Source organism: Maylandia zebra, linkage group LG5, assembly GCF_041146795.1.
Source record: "Maylandia zebra isolate NMK-2024a linkage group LG5, Mzebra_GT3a, whole genome shotgun sequence".
NCBI classification, from domain to species: Eukaryota; Metazoa; Chordata; class Actinopteri; order Cichliformes; family Cichlidae; genus Maylandia; species Maylandia zebra.
This window is the reverse complement of record NC_135171.1, coordinates 24,970,048-24,988,527: the sequence shown is the minus strand read 5'-3', so window position 1 is coordinate 24,988,527 and position 18,480 is coordinate 24,970,048. Positions and strand designations below refer to the sequence as shown.

General features: G+C 39.7%; 3 protein-coding genes across 4 annotated transcripts in view; 1 reads left to right on the top strand and 2 right to left on the bottom strand.

Moving 5' to 3' along the window:
* megf6b (multiple EGF-like-domains 6b) overlaps positions 1–2,841 on the bottom strand; it is a 65,826-nt gene extending 62,985 nt beyond the window's left edge. The window contains exon 1 of one of the 2 annotated variants that reach the window (XM_004548572.6): positions 2,447–2,841. In XM_004548572.6, coding sequence (XP_004548629.1) covers positions 2,447–2,538 — 92 coding nt within the window. In that variant the 5' untranslated portion in view covers positions 2,539–2,841. The remainder of the gene's footprint in view (positions 1–2,446) is intronic. The other variant, XM_004548573.4, reaches the window with a different exon arrangement.
* Positions 2,842–4,237: 1,396 nt separating this feature from the next.
* On the top strand, positions 4,238–8,939 carry akr7a3 (aldo-keto reductase family 7, member A3 (aflatoxin aldehyde reductase)). The gene is made up of 7 exons (XM_004548571.4): positions 4,238–4,718; positions 5,273–5,460; positions 5,597–5,701; positions 5,977–6,073; positions 6,461–6,560; positions 6,669–6,798; positions 7,437–8,939. Exons 1-7 carry the CDS (start codon positions 4,427–4,429, stop codon positions 7,596–7,598), a joined length of 1,074 nt encoding a protein of 357 aa, XP_004548628.2. The 5' UTR covers positions 4,238–4,426; the 3' UTR covers positions 7,599–8,939.
* A 1,975-nt stretch (positions 8,940–10,914) lies between these two features.
* On the bottom strand, positions 10,915–17,810 carry mrto4 (MRT4 homolog, ribosome maturation factor). The gene is made up of 8 exons (XM_004548866.5): positions 17,696–17,810; positions 17,384–17,442; positions 17,173–17,276; positions 13,608–13,689; positions 13,452–13,519; positions 13,217–13,368; positions 11,616–11,692; positions 10,915–11,526 (listed from the first exon to the last, which is right to left on the bottom strand). The coding sequence occupies exons 1-8, from the start codon at positions 17,721–17,723 to the stop codon at positions 11,377–11,379; spliced, it is 720 nt and encodes a 239-aa protein (XP_004548923.2). The 5' UTR covers positions 17,724–17,810; the 3' UTR covers positions 10,915–11,376.
* Positions 17,811–18,480: the final 670 nt, after the last annotated feature.

Genomic DNA, 18,480 nt, shown 5'->3' with positions numbered 1-18,480 from the left:
CAGAAAGAAAGAACACAAAACAGATCTCAGCACAGGTAAAATAAGCCTTGAAACACTTAACTTAAGTTTAAGTTAACTGCACCATTCACTGCACCTCACAGGCCTTCTTAAAATAAAGTCCAAAACGATCTTTGATACGTTTACTTTTTCCATAACTCTCCAAGGATAGAAAGAAAGCCTCAGCACATGGAGATCAGCGGGAATCCTAAGACAACATCCAGCTGCTCATCTCATAAATAACAGTGATCACTATCACCTTCGGCTGTACACATAATTTAATGTGAAAGACCTTATTGTTAGTGGCAGGGAGCAGCACAGAAACCACTGTCACACAATTATTATTATTTTAGGGTTTAAAATAGCAGTTATACTTCACTGGCTCATCACTGTGAAAGAAACAGTCATGGACAGAGTTAGGAATGCTTTGCATGCCACACAGAGCCACATGGAGTCAGTGCATTCATATAAAATACACTGGCAGCATTCCTGCAAACCACTAAAGACCGTGATGAAAGTGCACGGCAGCAAAATTTATTGGATTGATAAAGCACCGATACATGATGAGCCAAATAATCAGTAGTGGCTGACACTGTTAACGGATTGGTCTGTGTGCAAATTAGGGCTTCCACGATTTGTCGACTAGTCACGATTACGTCGACTATCAAAATCGTCGACGACTGATTTAATAGTCGACGCGTCGTTTGAAGCTTTGTAAGATCACAAAAGACGCAGGAATAAGTGGCAGGATTTAAGAGTGTAATAACGGACTGAAACAGAAGATGGCAGCATTGCATGTACAAGGATGTCAGCTACCGCTAAACCCCGAAGAAGAAGAAGAAGAAGAAGAAGAAGAAGAAGGAGCAGCTGTGTCCCAGAATTCATAGCGCGGCCCAGCGCAGTTTCCAACAATGGCGGCAGCTAGTTAGTTTTAATGTTACTCTTATTATTCTTTCTGGGTCACAAAATAAACGTTTAACATATTTTCAGGCGAGAATGTAGCTGTGTAAACCTCAAATATCTGCTCAGTTTATCAGGACACCACATATTTTCAAAAGCGCTCCGACGTTTTCGGAGACATCTGTTACCCACTAGCTCGTTAGCGAGCCGGGGGCTAGGCTCACTAGCGCCGTGAGAACACCGGACTCCCCGCAAATCGTTTTCAAACCCACCACCGTCTTTCGATATATGAGTCACTTAGATAACTTAAAATGTTATTGTTTGGCTTTTTTTTTGTATTTTATTTGTTCCTGAGTAAATCAGTTTGTCTGAGATTAAAGTTATAGTTTTTACACAGCTGAATAAACGTCAAGCAGACAACTGATTATCAGAAGTGTGAGATGCTCCAGAATATACTCCAGTGTCCTGTTATATTTTAGATAGCAAGGAGTTTATTAAACTTCACCAAAACAATCTGCAAATTTCATTAAAATTTAATAAACTATCATCTTGTCTTTATTTTTAGTTAGCACAGACCTTAAACACTTAAAGCTGTAAGCTAATGATAGTTATATAAGAGCAGATGCTGCTGGTGCAATAAGCTGTAGTTTTATGTCCAATGGATGATGATCTGATTAGTCGACTAATCGCAACAATAATCCGTGACTAGTCGACTATCAAAATAATCGTTTGTGGCAGCCCTAGTGCAAATTAGCTTATATTTACAGAACAGTAGGTGATATTTATCTATTGCTTCACACTGAGTGTGCACTGAATAAATGTCAGTGATAAATAGCTAAAAGAAATAGCCTGATATTTCTTTATGATATAGTTTCATTTCCCTGGATCACTAGTGGGAGTAATAAATAACATAACATACAAATAACATTGTGCTGCACTTTATAATAATGTTACACTGTTGACCATTATTTAAGTATTAATAAGGTGTTAGCAATTTTTTTAATTTATCATTCATATAGCATTGCTCCCCTTAGTATGCTATTTATAAACATAGACATATTTTTATAACAATGACTATGATTATCACTAGCAGTGATTTAGTAGCAGCGATAGCTGTACATGGTGTTATAGTAACAGATGGATAAACATATCTGTATTTATAAATAGTATACTAAAGAGGAGTAATGATATATAAATGATGAATTAAGCATTGGCTAATACCATACTAACCTTACTAATGCTTAATAGTTTAACATTATTAGAAAATGCTACCAAATATTGTTATTGTGCCAGAATTTCACAATTTCATCACTTTAAATAATAATAATGATGATAATAATAAAAAGAAGAAGAACTTCCTAAGCCTCTGCTTTCTACCTCTGGTTGAGTCACAGATTTATGGATGTGCAGGTGAACCGGCAGTTATGTCGAAGTTCAAAGGAAATGTGAGTCTGTAAAAAAGTACCTGCAGCTGGATACAGTGAGCGCCACCCTAAATGCATACCTGTGATTAAATAAATATATAAGGATGTGACAAAACTTTACTTACATAAAAGGCTGGAGGTTATTGGCAAAGCCGTAACGGAATGCGTGCGCCTCTATAATAAATACGATGACAAGGGAAAAAATAACACTGTCCATTTTCCTCTGTTTAGGTCACTCTACAGTTTCAAAACTGTAAAGTCATTCATGAGTGTATCCCATCACTACCCAGGACTTAAAAAAAGAGAAAAAAATCTAAAACAAAAAAAAACTCCCAACGTGTCAACTTGAAGAAACCTAACATGCGCTTAAAAGATCTTCCTCGTGAAAATGCCCAACACAGTCCAAAACTGACACAGCCATCCCACGCGTGTAGCGTCTCCGTCGCAGCCGCTATCCGACTCAGAAAATTCCTGCGCACCTACAACAGGTCGCTGCAGATGTTGGACTGACGCGCAAAAGAAAAAAAAAACCTCGTGTAGGCAGAGCGCATTCTGCCTCCCTCTATTGACTTGGTAATGATGGCAGGGATTTGGGCTGGGTATGAGGGGGCTCACAGGGAGCCATCTATTATTCAAAGCGTCAGCAGCCCCTGCAAGACACCCTGCAGCCACCGGCACAGTGCGATCATAGTAAGAGCTTTTCTCTCTCATGACTGACAACTTTCAAACTTTCTCTGGACAGTGTCACCATGTCTCCACGGGACTTGTGATGTGTGCGTTAATGTGTTATGATGATAGGTGGTTAAATGCCTTAAAGACAAAATGATCACATTACCCACGTGCACAGAAAATGGTTTTATTATACGTATAATATTTGCAGATTGAGCGAGCAGGAGCGCATTTGCACGACATAAGATGCGCGTTCATTACAGCCACGGACGTGCCTGAAAACGAAGTCACATAGCCTACCATCACGAGTAGAGGATGTTGAAGGTTGTTGAGGTAAGGGAAGCAGCTAGCGGTCACACTGCAGGGCAAACAGCTGATGGGGCGGTCAAAGGGTCAGCAGCCAGGCCTGCTGCTTTCTAAACAAAGCTTTTATAGCATGTATGTGTTCATGACCCGAAAAAGTCCGGGGTCAGAGATGGTACGTGCAGCCTCTGGGGCTACAAGCTATATAAAAACATGCTGTTTGAATTAGGCAGAGCTCATCTATGAAGTCTGTCAAAACTGGGACGGGTTCTCATTCTTCCTTTCCAACAACCAAAACAAATCTAATATTAAATGACTCTGCTTATGTTTATTTCAGGGACGTAACTTGTCCAGGATATATCTGTTGTTGACCGTGAAGAAAACGCCGATATCTAAAATAAACAAATTGCGCAGATGCAAAGATTTGATTTAAATGTTGTTTTTCCATTAAAAGTCACAGAGAACAGAATAGACCCTGGTCCTGAGATCCTTATAGGCACGAAAGCCAGACAAATATTTGTCTGGTGATATGACTTGTTACTAAAATACTGAAGACGGCAACTAATGCGATCTGGAGACACTGTGCACGTCTTGCATATCCTAATGTGCGTTTATCTAATTACACCACAGCAAGTGGTGTTTCAGTAATTGCAGTTTCTTTTGAGACTGGGGAAATAGTCTGGGTAAATTTGAGTATGTCAGAGTCCTAGGCCAAGATGTGGGTTAAGCCAGTCCTGAAGTGGCACATTTGGAAAACAAATATATATATGAAGATGCACCGAAAAACCAAAAACTACACTCATTATATCTCATTTTATCTGACTGTTTATATCAGCTTATCTGATTGACACAAAAGAATGGACGGTAATTTGCTGACACCTTGTGGTCTAAGTTAAAACTTACACAGTATGACAAGTCCTGTTAATATTAACCAAAAAACAACAACAGGAAGTAGTTAGAAAAGGCGAACTTTGCACTGCCTGAACTACAGCCAAGAAAAGCGGCCTAATAAAAGCTGTACTAATTGATCATCTGAACAGCACTCTCCGCTTTAAACGGTTTAAGGAACTTTACGACGCTCCCTTAACATACGACCTTTGCCCTCTGTCGCCTGATCGCAGTGCTATAGTAGCATGCTCTGGGTAATAACACGACCTCTGTGCACACTCCGACAAAGTAAGGCTATCAAAGACGTGCTTGTACATTTGCCGAAGTGTGTGGCTCGCAGAAACATGTCGTCTCCGGCTAAAAAGCCGGTGTCCTTACTGGGAACTATGGGCTTCGGGGGGCGAGCAGACGCCGAGCAGAGCCTGGAAATGGTGAAGGCTTTCCTGGACAGAGGACACAACCAGGTGGACACAGCCTTCATGTACGTCGATGGGAAGTCAGAGACCATCATTGGAGGCATGAATCTCCCCAAAACAGGTATTTTATAAGCACACAGTAATGCTGCATGTTCCTAGCGTGCTAACAACAACCGGGTAACCAACCAGCGTGCCTGTTGGTTTCCCCACCTTGAATTGTGGGTAACCAAGTTTGTTTATAAAGCATACAACAAACATCGACCAGGGTGCTGCACAACATCAAACATATGTTGTGCAACATATTGTGCAACATTAAAACACGTTTTTAAAAAGTGTTTTTTTAAAACCACTTCTGATTGTCTCAAAACTAAAATGAAGGTTTTGGAGCTGCTTAGTCAAGGTCCATAGCCTTGACTTGTATATCAAATTGAAATACTTTGGTGTGACCTCATTCTTGGTCTCGTTAAAGTTTTGTTTTTGTGTGTGTGTTTTGGTTTTGTTTGTTTTTTTTTAAATGAAGGCCATACAGCTTTGATGTCACTGAAACATTCTAGCAATAATGAATCCAAAGTTTAAGTGCTGCAATAAGAGCCTGGCTAGCTTTCAGTGTCAGTCTGTCTCAGACACTGAAGGAGCAGTGCTGTGTTAACCTGACTACTTCTCACTCATTCACAGTAAGCATAGCTACCAAGGCCAATCCCTGGGATGGAAAGACGCTGAAGCCAGAGAGCGTGCGCTCCCAGCTGGAAACCTCCCTTCAGAGGTTGCGGACAGACTGTGTGGACCTTTTCTACCTCCATGCCCCTGACCACCAAAACCCTATCGAGGATACTCTCAGAGCCTGCAATGACCTCCACAAAGAGGTTAGCAGACCAGGGAATATATAAATATATAGCTAAATAACTTGCTTTAACATAACACACAGGAAAAAAATAACTTTATTGTCCATCTGTAGTCCTGAGATGTTTTAATACTAAATGGAAAGTATCAACTCCCCAGGGAAAATTCAAGGAGCTCGGCCTTTCAAACTATGTATCCTGGGAAGTGGCTGAAATAGTATGCATCTGCAGGCACAACAACTGGATAGTTCCCACTGTTTATCAGGTAATATATCCTGTTCTAAGGATATTTAACTTTTATCTAAATTCAGTAGCCTCATCCTATAATAATCAGACTACTGATTACAGGAGGGCCATACTGGCCATCTTGTGTTGAATGAGAGTAAACTTTCACACTTCTTCATCTCTGTGGTTTTTGTTCAGCAAATCACTGAAGATTTAATCTTTCATTAGGTGTTGTAGACTGAACATTTATATGTCTGCTATACTGTTACTTGTTTTTCACCTGTTTCTAATTCAGATTCTTCCAATCTTTCACAGGGAATGTACAATGCCACAACAAGACAGGTGGAAACAGAGTTGCTGCCATGTCTGAGATACTATGGAATGCGATTCTATGCATACAATCCTCTGGCAGGTAGTCTTTCATGGTACACCTTGCAGTTCCATTTTAAAAAGTTTTATTCAAAAGAAAGCACTTGTGATTGTGAAAAAGATGTCACTTAATGTGGAGGGATAAAAGCTATCCTCGAGTTATCCCAAAATGAATATATTATATTAAAATATGTTCCATACATGCATTCATGTCCCCCTGGAGATGGATTTTATTCACTTTGGTGATCCCTTTTTGCTAGCACACAATAACCTGATGCTGAATAGTTAGTAGTTGCTTTAGTTAGTGGTTTTTGGGGGGGGGGGGGGGGGGTTTGCCTTGTTAATGTTACCTGTGAGCTAAAATGTGCCCTGGGTGAGTGACAGCATTAAGTACATACTGTACTGAGTTCTGACATTAGTCCTCTGCCAGGTGGCCTTCTGACAGGGAAGTATCACTATGAAGATAAAGATGGCTCCCAGCCTGCAGGACGATTCTTTGGTAACAGCTGGGCTGCAGCATACAGAGACAGGTGAACATCAGCTGACTGCTGTTGAAATATGTACCAACAAATTGTTTTATGTTGTTGAATGAGATTTTTGTTAACCATAACCGTGATTGTGCTCCTGCTCTGTGGAAGATACTGGAAGAAAAGTCATTTCCAGGCCATAGAGGTGGTTCTGCAGGCTTTGGAAACAGCGTACGGGTCAGAGAAACCCTCGCTGATTTCTGCTGCTATGCGCTGGATATATCATCACTCTCAGCTTAAGGTACCCACATGGACAGCTGCAGTGACAAAAAATGTTATGCTCATGGTAATTTATGTATTCACTGAGTAAAAAGATTAGCCCTACCCTTAGTAATAAACAGAACATTTCAAATTGCTAGTATTGAAAACCTGAAAATTAAGAACTGTGAGTTACCACTGAAACACTGTGCTTTGTGGTGTACCAGTAAGCCGGAAATGAAGCCTTTGATTTTTTTCAGTGCTATCCCAACAGTCAGTAGTTACACAGCCTTTGAGGTTTTTCACTGAAAGATTTTAAGATCTATTTTTTATTTCCTTTAATTATGTTAAGTGCAGTGAAAATGCCCCCAAACTTTCACCATATGCAAAACCAGAGGTAGAACAAAGCACAGCAATGTTTTTCATGTTGTCTACAGGTTTGTAATATATGAAAGGGATTCTTTTAGAAAAGAAGTACCCCAAAAGTGATTAAATTAACATGTATTGTCAAAACAATGCCAAATTCTCTACTCGCCCAGATTTTCTTCTTCTTCTTCCTTTTTTTTTTTTTTTTTTAAATAAATGTAACAAATCCTCCACAAATACAAATCTCAAGACATCTACAGACGTCCAGCTGTGTAATTCCTGTTTTGAGTAATTTTCTCCAACTCATGTCTCCAGGGTGATCTTGGAGATGGAGTCATTATTGGCATGTCGAGCATGGAGCAGCTTCAGCAAAACATGGCCGCTGCGGAAGAGGGTCCTCTGGATGAGAGAGTGGTCGACGCCTTCAAAGAAGCCTGGAATCTCGTAGCCCACGAGTGTCCAAACTACTTCCGATGAGAACCTTCTTGATCATCACTTTATATGTAATTTTGCAGAAAAATGTTTCTCCTAATTACACCTAATTAGGGTTTTTGAATTCTCCCCTGAAATGTACATTTTTCCTTCTTTGTATTTTTATCAAAGAACACATCATTGTTAATGTAAAATAAATTAATAGTGTTTCATGGAAAAATAACTTCTTCAAGAATTTGCATTAAATTTTGTCAAATCAAAAAACATTTTCCCATACATGTGTATTATTCATCAGTGCTGGTTTAGCATGAACAGTGATGTAGGTGTTTGAAAAGAAAGGGATAAAAAGACCAGAGAGACTACAGACTGCAGCGCTGGCTGTTACGATAAAATGGCCAAAATTTAATGTCTGGCAAAAGTTTTTAAATCGTCCTGAACTGCAAAAGTTTCATTCTACATTGTCATCCCCGTCTATATCACCATCTTCCACATCCTGCATAGGTTCTTGTATTTTTCTTCTAGTTATTATTCCCACTATTGAGCCAGGGAAACAAAACTATATTTGAAAGAAATTAGTAGCCTATTTTAAAGCATTTTAGCTCTTTATCACCCAATATTTGAACATTTAGTCAGTGCAAAATCAATGTGAAGCAACAGGTGAATATCACCCACTGCAGATAGACCAATATCAGTCAACAGTATCAGTCACTACTAATTATTTGGCTCATCAGATATTGGTATTTCATTAGTTCAGATCATTTAGCTGCTGTGCACTCTCATCATGGTCTTTGGTGGTCTTTGATTGTTTGTGCTCTCTGTGTAATTTTAATGAATATATTGGTGCCATGTGGCTCTGTGTGACATGAAATGCATTCCTAACTATATCAGCAACTGTTTCTTTCACAGTGATCAGCCAGTGAAGTACAACAGCTGTTTAAAATAATACATATGTGGGAAACTGGGATTATGTGACAGTGGTTTCTAATATCCATCCCTTGCACAGTATTGCAGCCCATTGTCTCAGCTGTTCTGTGCTATACAAATATACAGCACAGAACAGCAAACGTTTGGTTGCCTTTACATATTGTTCCAGTTTGACTCCATCCTTCTTGTTTCCGATATCTTTTAGTTTCAGGCTAATATCATCTAATTACGATGGGTTTATGTTTTCCATTCACAATACTCAGGCATGTGGAGTGTAGAGGCAGAATGTGAGGTTTGATCTTCAACCTGAGTGACTTTTGTATGTTCTGAAAATGTTTTCCAGTTTTCCAAAGGAGTTTTTGCTTCCACTGCAAACTGAAGCCCTCTTACCTCAGTGATGGTGACTTCCTCTACTTACATGTTTGGAGAGCCACTCAGTCAATAAATCATAAAAAGTCTAAATGGTCTTACGTCTATCCATGGGAGGTCTTTGGTAGTTGCCTTGACCAATACAAATCTACTACTATTACTTATATGCACTTTGTGTGCATATCTGAACACGAACAGTCACAGCCCGCACACATGCAGAGAAATAGACCAAAATTAAGGGAGACATTACTTGTTGTAATACACAACAAAACCACAGTGTAGTTCAGATTCTTTGGTTCATTGAAACGCTGCCTTTGGTTACCCCAACATTCCTTTTGATCTAATCAGTAACATGTGGCCGGTGTTGGAAGACTGACTTCACCAAAGACATCATTCCTTAAAATCATTTTGTTGGTTAAGTTGCATATAGTTAAGTCTTGCTATGAGGTTAGAATTGGTACAGTATTTAATAGTCAGGCTGTAAAAAAATGTGTTATATTCCATAACATTGTTTTTCAGTGGAAATCATCAGCAATAAGTAAAACTGCAATAAGCTCATAGTATAGCTAACTATTCAAATTAGTATGGGGAAGAATGCAGATCTACGGTGCTCTGTATGTATATGCAATATTTCCTGTTTAGTCTTAGTGACACACGTTATTATCACACAACTCACATGTGCTGCAGAGTGCAAAGTGAAAGTAAGAAACACTTTTTCCCCAACTGTAAGGAATGTGGGATATCAAAATGATTTGATCTCTCACAGCTGGTGCTAATATTAGTGTCCAAAAAATGTTACTGTTTGTCTGTCACCTGTTAATTTCACCACATCAGCGTTCCTGCACATATAATAACAAAGGCACAGATGAAGGTATGTAGTTGCTTTAGTTAGTGGTTTTTGTTGTTTCGTTTTTTTTTTTTGCCTTGTTAATGTTACCTGTGAGCTAAAATGTGCCCTGGGTGAGTGACAGCATTAAGTACATACTGTACTGAGTTCTGACATTAGTCCTCTGCCAGGTGGCCTTCTGACAGGGAAGTATCACTATGAAGATAAAGATGGCTCCCAGCCTGCAGGACGATTCTTTGGTAACAGCTGGGCTGCAGCATACAGAGACAGGTGAAGATCTGTACCAACAAATTGTTTTATGTTGTTTTTGTTAACCATAACCGTGATTGTGCTCCTGCTCTGTGGAAGATACTTTGGAAACAGCGTACGGGTCAGAGAAACCCTCACTGACTTCTGCTGCTATGCGCTGGATGCATCATCACTCTCAGCTTAAGGTACCCACATGGACAGTTGCAGTGACAAAAAATGTTATGCTCATGGTAATTTATGTATTCACCAGGTAAAGATTAGCCATACGGTTAAAATAATAATAATTTCATTTCAAATTGCTACTATTGGAAACCTGAAAATGAAGAACTATGAGTTACCACTGAAACACTGTGATGTACCAGTAAGCCTGAAATGAAGTCTCTTATTTTCTGAAAACTATCCCAAGAGTCAGTAGTTACACAGCCTTTGTTTTTCCACTGAAAGACTTTAACTAGTTTTTAATAACTGTAATTATGTTTTAGTGCAGTGGAAATGCCCCTACTGGAGGTAGAACAAAACACGAGTGTTTTTCTTATTGTCTGCAGGTTTGTAATATTTGAAATGGATTCTTTTAGAAAGAAAATACCACAAAATACCAAGTGAATAGGAGATGCTGCACGTAAACTACATATTCTGTAATGACCAAGATTTTGTTCCTATTTTTAAATTGTAACAAATCCTCCACATATACATCTCTTAATAAATTAACAGACTCCAGCTGTGCAATTCCTGTTTTGAGTATTTATATTAAATAGCTACAGCTGCTCATAACCTTACTACGAGCTATAATCTCATGAAACCCTTGCCATAGCAGTGTCGGAATCTCATAGCCCACGACTGTCCAGACTACTTCAGATGAGAACCTTCTTGGTCATTTAATTTTACAGAATTTTTTTTCCCTAATTACACTTAATTAGGTTTTTTGAATTCTCCCCTGAAGTGTACATTTTCTGTCCTTGGAATAGATCAGTACACCTTTTCCATTTTTAATCAAAGAGCACTTCATTGTCATGTCTATACAAAAAGAAAACCCCATTAATACTCTTTTGTGGAAAAATAACTTTCTGAAGAATCTGGATTAAATTTGTCACATCAACAAAACGTGTATATTATTCATGAGTGTTGGTTTAACATGAACAGTGATTTACATTGGTGTTTGAAAGGAAAGGGACTTCCACACAATATCAGTCCCTCACTGTGCTGAGGGAACTTGGAGAACAATGACATCACAAACGATTTAATCCTCTGAATACAGTCCACATTGTCCAAAACTAAAATTCAAGATGAAGGACAGAAGTTCATGTTTTGTAGGTATAAAAAGACCAGAGAGACTACAGACTGCAGCACTGGCTGTCAGGATGAAAGCTAAATGAAATGTCCGTCTGCTTTTGAAAGCAGGAATTTTCTTAAAAATTCTCCCGCCTTGCAGAAGTTTCATTCTGCATCATCTTCATCATCGTTATCATCTTCCTCATCCTGCATAGACTCTTCCTCACCAGCGAAGTTCTCAAACTCGCCTGTTTCTGAGTTCCACATACACTTGATCTGCACCTTGAATTCTGCCATCTCAATACCAAAGAGTTTCTGTGGACAAAAAACAACCCTCAGTCAACAGAAATACATTTAGTGTGTGACAGTCAACATTTTTAATCAAGTAAAAAACAAGAACTCACCAGAATACGAGCCTGCTCTGGAGTGAGCGTGTCCCCCTCTTTACAAACTTCATAGTCCTTCAGCAGTGTTACCACTCCTGTAGCACAAGATAAAAGAAGTTGGCTTTATATTTAAAAGCAGTGAATTCACACATTTCGTGAACACACTAATACCGACTCGGACCTGATTTGAAGCAGAAGCCTGATATTGCTTACATAGACTGTATATACTGTAGCTACAATACATCTCCCACTTATAGTGAAGCCTCAACCTGCTGTTGCCATCTTTCAGTATTGAAATAAGATGTGAGGGGTGGAACTAACAAACAAAAGACTGACACAGCACCGTCACACGATGGCCACTTGTCAGTCACAGGTTTGGTCTGCCCTGTTCTGTCTCATCGTCCTTTTTCACCTTACATGCATCTTATTCACAAGCTGAACATCATTTGACAGAGGCTATAAACTCACCTATACTACGGAAAAACGATTTGGGGCTTATTAAGCCAACTTCAAGTTTTTATATTACAAAGGTTGTTCACGTCTTACTACGGTATATCGCCATGGTAACATCAGCCCTAACCTGCTTTGTAGCAGATCATGTTTAAGATAAGAGATCAACACACAAAACCAGTGACCAATCATTTCTCCAGAATATAGCACAGATGCAAATATCAAGTCTGTCCTTCCATGAAGGTCCAAAGAAATTCCTCGGAGCAACTTTATTCATCCATTTTTTCTCTCCTGCTTTCTACTAACAATTTTATACGGGCAAGTAATTTGACATTTTCTACAATTGTTAATACAGCAATATCCTAAACCTTGAACTTATTGACTTCAGAAAAATGAGTCCACTTACTAGTTTGAAGTACGATTTTGTTTTATGCACACATACAGCCTGTTTCAAACCACTGGGGTTGCAGCTAAACCACTGGGGAAAACTACTTACACTTAGGCAACACTTTAATTTAACTGTAATTACAGTCAGAGCTTGCCATGTTTAATGACAGGGCAGTTTTACTGATAGGTCTTTGCCACGTTTCCCCTCCTGGGAAAATAAATAGATTTTACTTCGCACTTTTACAATCTTGCTAACCACACCACTTAACGCACAGATATATTCCTCGAGAGCTTTTGAACCTTTTTTGATCTAACATATTTTACTTTTTTTATTTGTAAAGTATGCCAGTCTGCTGTAACAATACCTGTCCATGTTTGTGAGTGACCATATGCTGCAAACATTGCCTTTTTTGGGGATTGATGGTGGAAACTCTGGGCTGACTTTACTGAGCTGATAATCACCTTCGTGCGACTTCTGAGCATAATTACCAATGTTAGGGCAAGTAACAGCTCTGTAGTACAGGGAAGCATTTACTTGGACTTCTGTACAGTCTTTTTTTTTTTTAACCAGATGCCACATGCTGATCATTATAAAGAACGTCAGTTTAAGCCACTTCCACATTGATTACACTTTTCAGTCCTGGAAGCTACAACCATCTTTTATATACAGATTGTGATTTGTCAAGTCACAGACCTCCATTAATTAATACCAATTTTAAAAAGTTAAAATCCATTGAGCCACGGTGTTGTAGTGGGTGACGAGAACAGTCCTTTAATCTCACCTTTCTTTAGAGCAGTAGGAAGCCCTAATTGCCTCAACTGGGGTTCCATTGAGTGAGTAAACTGTTCAAGGGGTCCCTCATCCAGCGTCACATCCATCTGAGCCTGGTTTCCTGCGCGAGCATAATCCACCTCTTTGAAATGACTGAAATATCTGTGGGTAAAGAACATCGCTTAGTGATTCAATGAAGACATTGGAGGATCACAGCAACAAAGATGAATTTAGCAAAGCCTTACTCTTGTACTTCCTCCTTTGTTTTATTTGTGAATAGTACACCCACTTCTCCACGCAGATGCTTGCCGACCTGAACATTATCAAAAGGAATAAACATATTGAGTGGCGGCAGTAAACCACAGCAGTAACTTTTCAAGTTTGTCTGAGATCTTGCTTACCTTGTGCAAATTATCTTTGTATTCATCTGTATCTCTTTTCCCCAGAGCAATAATCATGACTTTATTTTTGCCGAAGAAGAATCTGTGGAACAGAGATGAGATCATTTACGCTGTTGAATAAATATAGGCTCTTTCCAAATACTTGTTTAACATTTTTGAGAACTTTGGTTCATATCAACATGCTGCAAGATAGGATTCATAAAAAAAACAAAACACAAATCATAATGATGCTGACTTTTTAAAAAATGATTGATATTTAAGCTGATTGCTGACCAATAACAATCAATAGACAAGATGTTTAACTATGAGATAATATGGTTACTTTTCTTCTAGAAAAATCCACACTATTGTACCCATTCAGTAATGTTCCTTATCCCATAGTCAACGTGTATATTAATTGTACTATTTTACCAAAAACTTTAATTTCCATACTTAAAAAGGAGTTATAAGCAAGAAACCCCCAAAATAGTATCTCTTCTACACACAAAAGACGAACCTATAGAAAACTCTGTTTCATGCCTTTAATTCAATTTCTCCTCCTCTTCTCTTTGATGTAATTTTACCTCCACTTGACTGTAACTGCAGAAGTGCATCCTACTTACTGGCTCTGTTAAAATAATCAAGCCTACTAACAGGCAACTTAAGATGAGGGGGAAAATGTAGTCGTTAGAGACTGTAACTGATGCCTCATACTATACGACAGTGGAAAACTGACACCTAAAGAAGAACACATGCAATCTAGAGGAAATTGGCCACAAAATCTGAATTTTTTAAAGTTTCTATGACCTTGCCATATACCTGCTCGCACTACTGCACTCAAATAAAATTAAGACAAGGAAAAACCTAAAGCAATATTTTGCAAATTTCATGGTAAATGGACTCCTTCTTGAGCATTCAAAGTGCTTTATACAACATATATAATTCAAATAAACGTTCATACATGCACTGTTTTCTGTCTCTAAGTGTTTTCTATCTAACATTAACACATTCTTTGTCATATTTTTCATGTCAAATGCTTTTAGTTGGTCATAGGTCTACATATTAGACAGTCTACTTTAGCGCCCAGACTGTTCTACTTATTAGTCATGCTGTTGTAATATATGCATTAGCATTTTCTTGCTGAAACATGGATGGATGGGAGTATGTTTAAACCTTTATATACCTCTGAGTACTTTCCAAACATGTAGACACTGATCCAGGTTTTTACCCAAGTTCTGATAACAAGTTCTTTAGTCTGGAAAACAGGGCGTCCATATTTTGCTGCTATCAAATTCAAACTAAGCTAGATTTTTACCTTTTTTCAGTTCAAAAAATTTGATACGTTTTCTAAGTTCTATTGTGGATATGGGTTTAGGTGATTTACACGTCATATCTATATTTTACACAGCATCCCAATATCTTACAAATTGGGGTTGTCCATGTAATAATTTCTTCCTCGAAGGGCTCCAACATAAGTAGAGGTGGCAATGCCACCGAGAAAACCAAGTGCAACCCGATCCTTGATACACACACACGTACAGTGGGGCAAAAAAGTATTTAGTCAGCCACCGATTGTGCAAGTTCCCCCACTTAAAATGATGACAGAGGTCAGTAATTTGCACCAGAGGTACACTTCAACTGTGAGAGACAGAATGTGAAAAAAAAATCCATGAATCCACATGGTAGGATTTGTAAAGAATTTATTCGTAAATCAGGGTGGAAAATAAGTATTTGGTCAATAACAAAAATACAACTCAATACTTTGTAACATAACCTTTGTTGGCAATAACAGAGGTCAAACGTTTACTATAGGTCTTTACCAGGTTTGCACACACAGTAGCTGGTATTTTGGCCCATTCCTCCATGCAGATCTTCTCGAGAGCAGTGATGTTTTGGGGCTGTCGCCGAGTAACACGGACTTTCAACTCCCACCACAGATTTTCTATGGGGTTGAGGTCTGGAGACTGGCTAGGCCACTCCAGGACTTTCAAATGCTTCTTACGGAGCCACTCCTTTGTTGCCCGGGCGGTGTGTTTTGGATCATAGTCATGTTGGAAGACCCAGCCTCGTTTCATCTTCAAAGTTCTCACTGATGGAAGGAGGTTTTGGCTCAAAATCTCACGATACATGGCCCCATTCATTCTGTCCTTAACACGGATCAGTCGTCCTGTCCCCTTGGCAGAAAAACAGCCCCATAGCATGATGTTTCCACCCCCATGCTTCACAGTAGGTATGGTGTTCTTGGGATGCAACTCAGTATTCTTCTTCCTCCAAACACGACGAGTTGAGTTTATACCAAAAAGTTCTACTTTGGTTTCATCTGACCACATGACATTCTCCCAATCCTCTGCTGTATCATCCATGTGCTCTCTGGCAAACTTCAGACGGGCCTGGACATGCACTGGCTTCAGCAGCGGAACACGTCTGGCACTGCGGGATTTGATTCCCTGCCGTTGTAGTGTGTTACTGATGGTGACCTTTGTTACTTTGGTCCCAGCTCTCTGCAGGTCATTCACCAGGTCCCCCCGTGTGGTTCTGGGATCTTTGCTCACCGTTCTCATGATCATTTTGACCCCACGGGATGAGATCTTGCGTGGAGCCCCAGATCGAGGGAGATTATCAGTGGTCTTGTATGTCTTCCATTTTCTGATGATTGCTCCCACAGTTGATTTTTTCACACCAAGCTGCTTGCCTATTGTAGATTCACTCTTCCCAGTCTGGTGCAGGTCTACAATACTTTTCCTGGTGTCCTTCGAAAGCTCTTTGGTCTTGGCCATGGCGGAGTTTGGAGTCTGACTGTTTGAGGCTGTGGACAGGTGTCTTTTATACAGATGATGGGTTCAAACAGGTGCCATTCATACAGGTAACGAGTGGGGGACAGAAAAGCTTCTTACAGAAGACGTTACAGGTCTGTGAGAGCCAGAGATTTTCCTTGTTTGAGGTGACCAAATACTTATTTGCCACCGTAATTTACGAATAAATTCTTTACAAATCCTACCATGTGGATTCATGGATTTTTTTTTCACATTCTGTCTCTCACAGTTGAAGTGTACCTCTGGTGCAAATTACTGACCTCTGTCATCATTTTAAGTGGGGGAACTTGCACAATCGGTGGCTGACTAAATACTTTTTTGCCCCACTGTACCTTAGTGCAGTACTAGGACTGAGCCTTGAAATCAGAACCCTAAGATGTCATTACCTGAAGTGAAAAGGGAAAGACCATCTCTGAATCGAGGAGGGGGCCTAGGGGTATATCTTTCGCCATCGTACAATGCTGTGATTGCAGCCATTCCCCAACTCTCTGTGAATGGTACTCATGGCTATTGATCAGTGGGCTTTGATCAGTAGTTGTTGATCAATGGTCATGAGAATTTGCATAATCATGATGAAGGAACTGACCTCCCACCCCATTGTTCCTTCAGTGGGCTGGTTTCGGTCATTATGCAAATGTACTGTTTATAAGACTGGGGAAACCGGCAGTCAGCTGAGACTGAAGAAGTCACTTGGATGAGTGACGAAACGTTTCTCCCACTGAAAACGCTACGTCCAGATGAACAGAATCAACTTTTGGAGATGTCATTATTACCTGCTGTGTTTCCACGCTGTCCGGATGTCTTTCAGCTTGTTATTCCTCATATTAGCCACCGAGAATATGAACAGGTTTCTGTAGGTGTCCACACATTCCCGCAACTAAAGAATAGAAATGAGGTTTAGGTACTTCAGGTGTTTTGGAACAGACCTAGCCTAGCTGAACTTAACACGTACAAGATGGTGACTGCAGCACTGAAAATACTCACCTCCTGAATTAGCTTCTGTTTTGACTCCAGCCCCTTCTTGGCTGTTTTCGTTAAAGAAACTGAGGAGAAAAATGCGAAAACTCACGATGAACAAATGTCAGCCAGCAGTTTGCGTATACACGTGCATGTATCAATGAGCAGCCAGGAGTACAACCATGCTGAGGCAGTTAAGCTAACGCTAGCTTTAGTTAGCTCACTTTTGGTAGCTTTCACTAGTGAAAAAGAAGTTTTACAAATACAACATCACTTAAAACACTTCACCGACGCCCATATGCTTTTACACTTGAAAAAGATGTACTGTGCTTTACTCACTCTTCTTATCTCTCTTTGATTTCGGCATGATTCCTCCTCACGATGCCACAGCAGCAGACACACACACACGTGAAGTGGAAGGACCCCAAGTGTTTCTGTTTAGCATGGCTGACCGTGTACTGCCTGACATAAAAAAAAGCGTTACATATGTATTAATAACAATAAATGCTTGACTTCTATAATTTTGTCACCTTAAGATATTGTGATTTGCTGCTATATAAATAACACTGAATTGAAATAAATTACACAGTAAGATTAAATGATATGGGCAGCACGGTGGTAAGCACTGTTGCTTTACAGCAAGAAGGTCCTGAGTTCAATCCCACCATCAGTGTGTCTGTACGTTTGCATGTCCTCCCCGTGTTTGCCTGGGTTCTCTCCGGGTAGTCCGGATTCCTCCCGCAATCCAGACATGCAGCTAGCGGGTATAGGTTAATTGGAAACGATAAATTGCCTTTAGGTGCGAATGGTTGTCTGTGTCCGTGTGTTAGCCCAGCGACAGACTGGTGACCTGTCCAGGGTGTACCCAGACACCAGCCCCCCCCCCCCCCCACCACCTACCCGCGACCCTGAAAAGGATAAACTGAAGAGGATGGATGGATTAAATCAGGGGTGTCAAACTCAAAAACACAGTGGGCCAAAATTCAAAACTGGAACAAAGTCGCAGGCTAACGTTGATATTTATTGAAATATATTTATTCCTCCAGATATAAGAATGAATCTTTTCTTATGGACTCAAACACATTTTGCTAAAAAACTGAATATGGAACAAGCAAAGCTTAATA

Bases quoted from the DNA above. Each gene is read 5' to 3' on its own strand.
- mrto4 (XM_004548866.5), bottom strand. From the start codon at position 17,723: ATGCCGAAATCAAAGAGAGATAAGAAGA. The intron at 13,690-17,172 runs GTAATAATGACA...TCTGTTCCACAG, and splicing joins ACAGCGTGGAAACACAGCAG to ATTCTTCTTCGGCAAAAATA. The intron at 11,527-11,615 runs GTGAGTTCTTGT...TTTTGTCCACAG, and splicing joins CAGAGCAGGCTCGTATTCTG to AAACTCTTTGGTATTGAGAT.
- akr7a3 (XM_004548571.4), top strand. From the start codon at position 4,427: ATGCTCTGGGTAATAACACGACCTCTGTGCACACTCCGACAAAGTAAG. The intron at 6,074-6,460 runs GTAGTCTTTCAT...GTCCTCTGCCAG, and splicing joins TGCATACAATCCTCTGGCAG to GTGGCCTTCTGACAGGGAAG. The intron at 6,561-6,668 runs GTGAACATCAGC...GCTCTGTGGAAG, and splicing joins GCTGCAGCATACAGAGACAG to ATACTGGAAGAAAAGTCATT.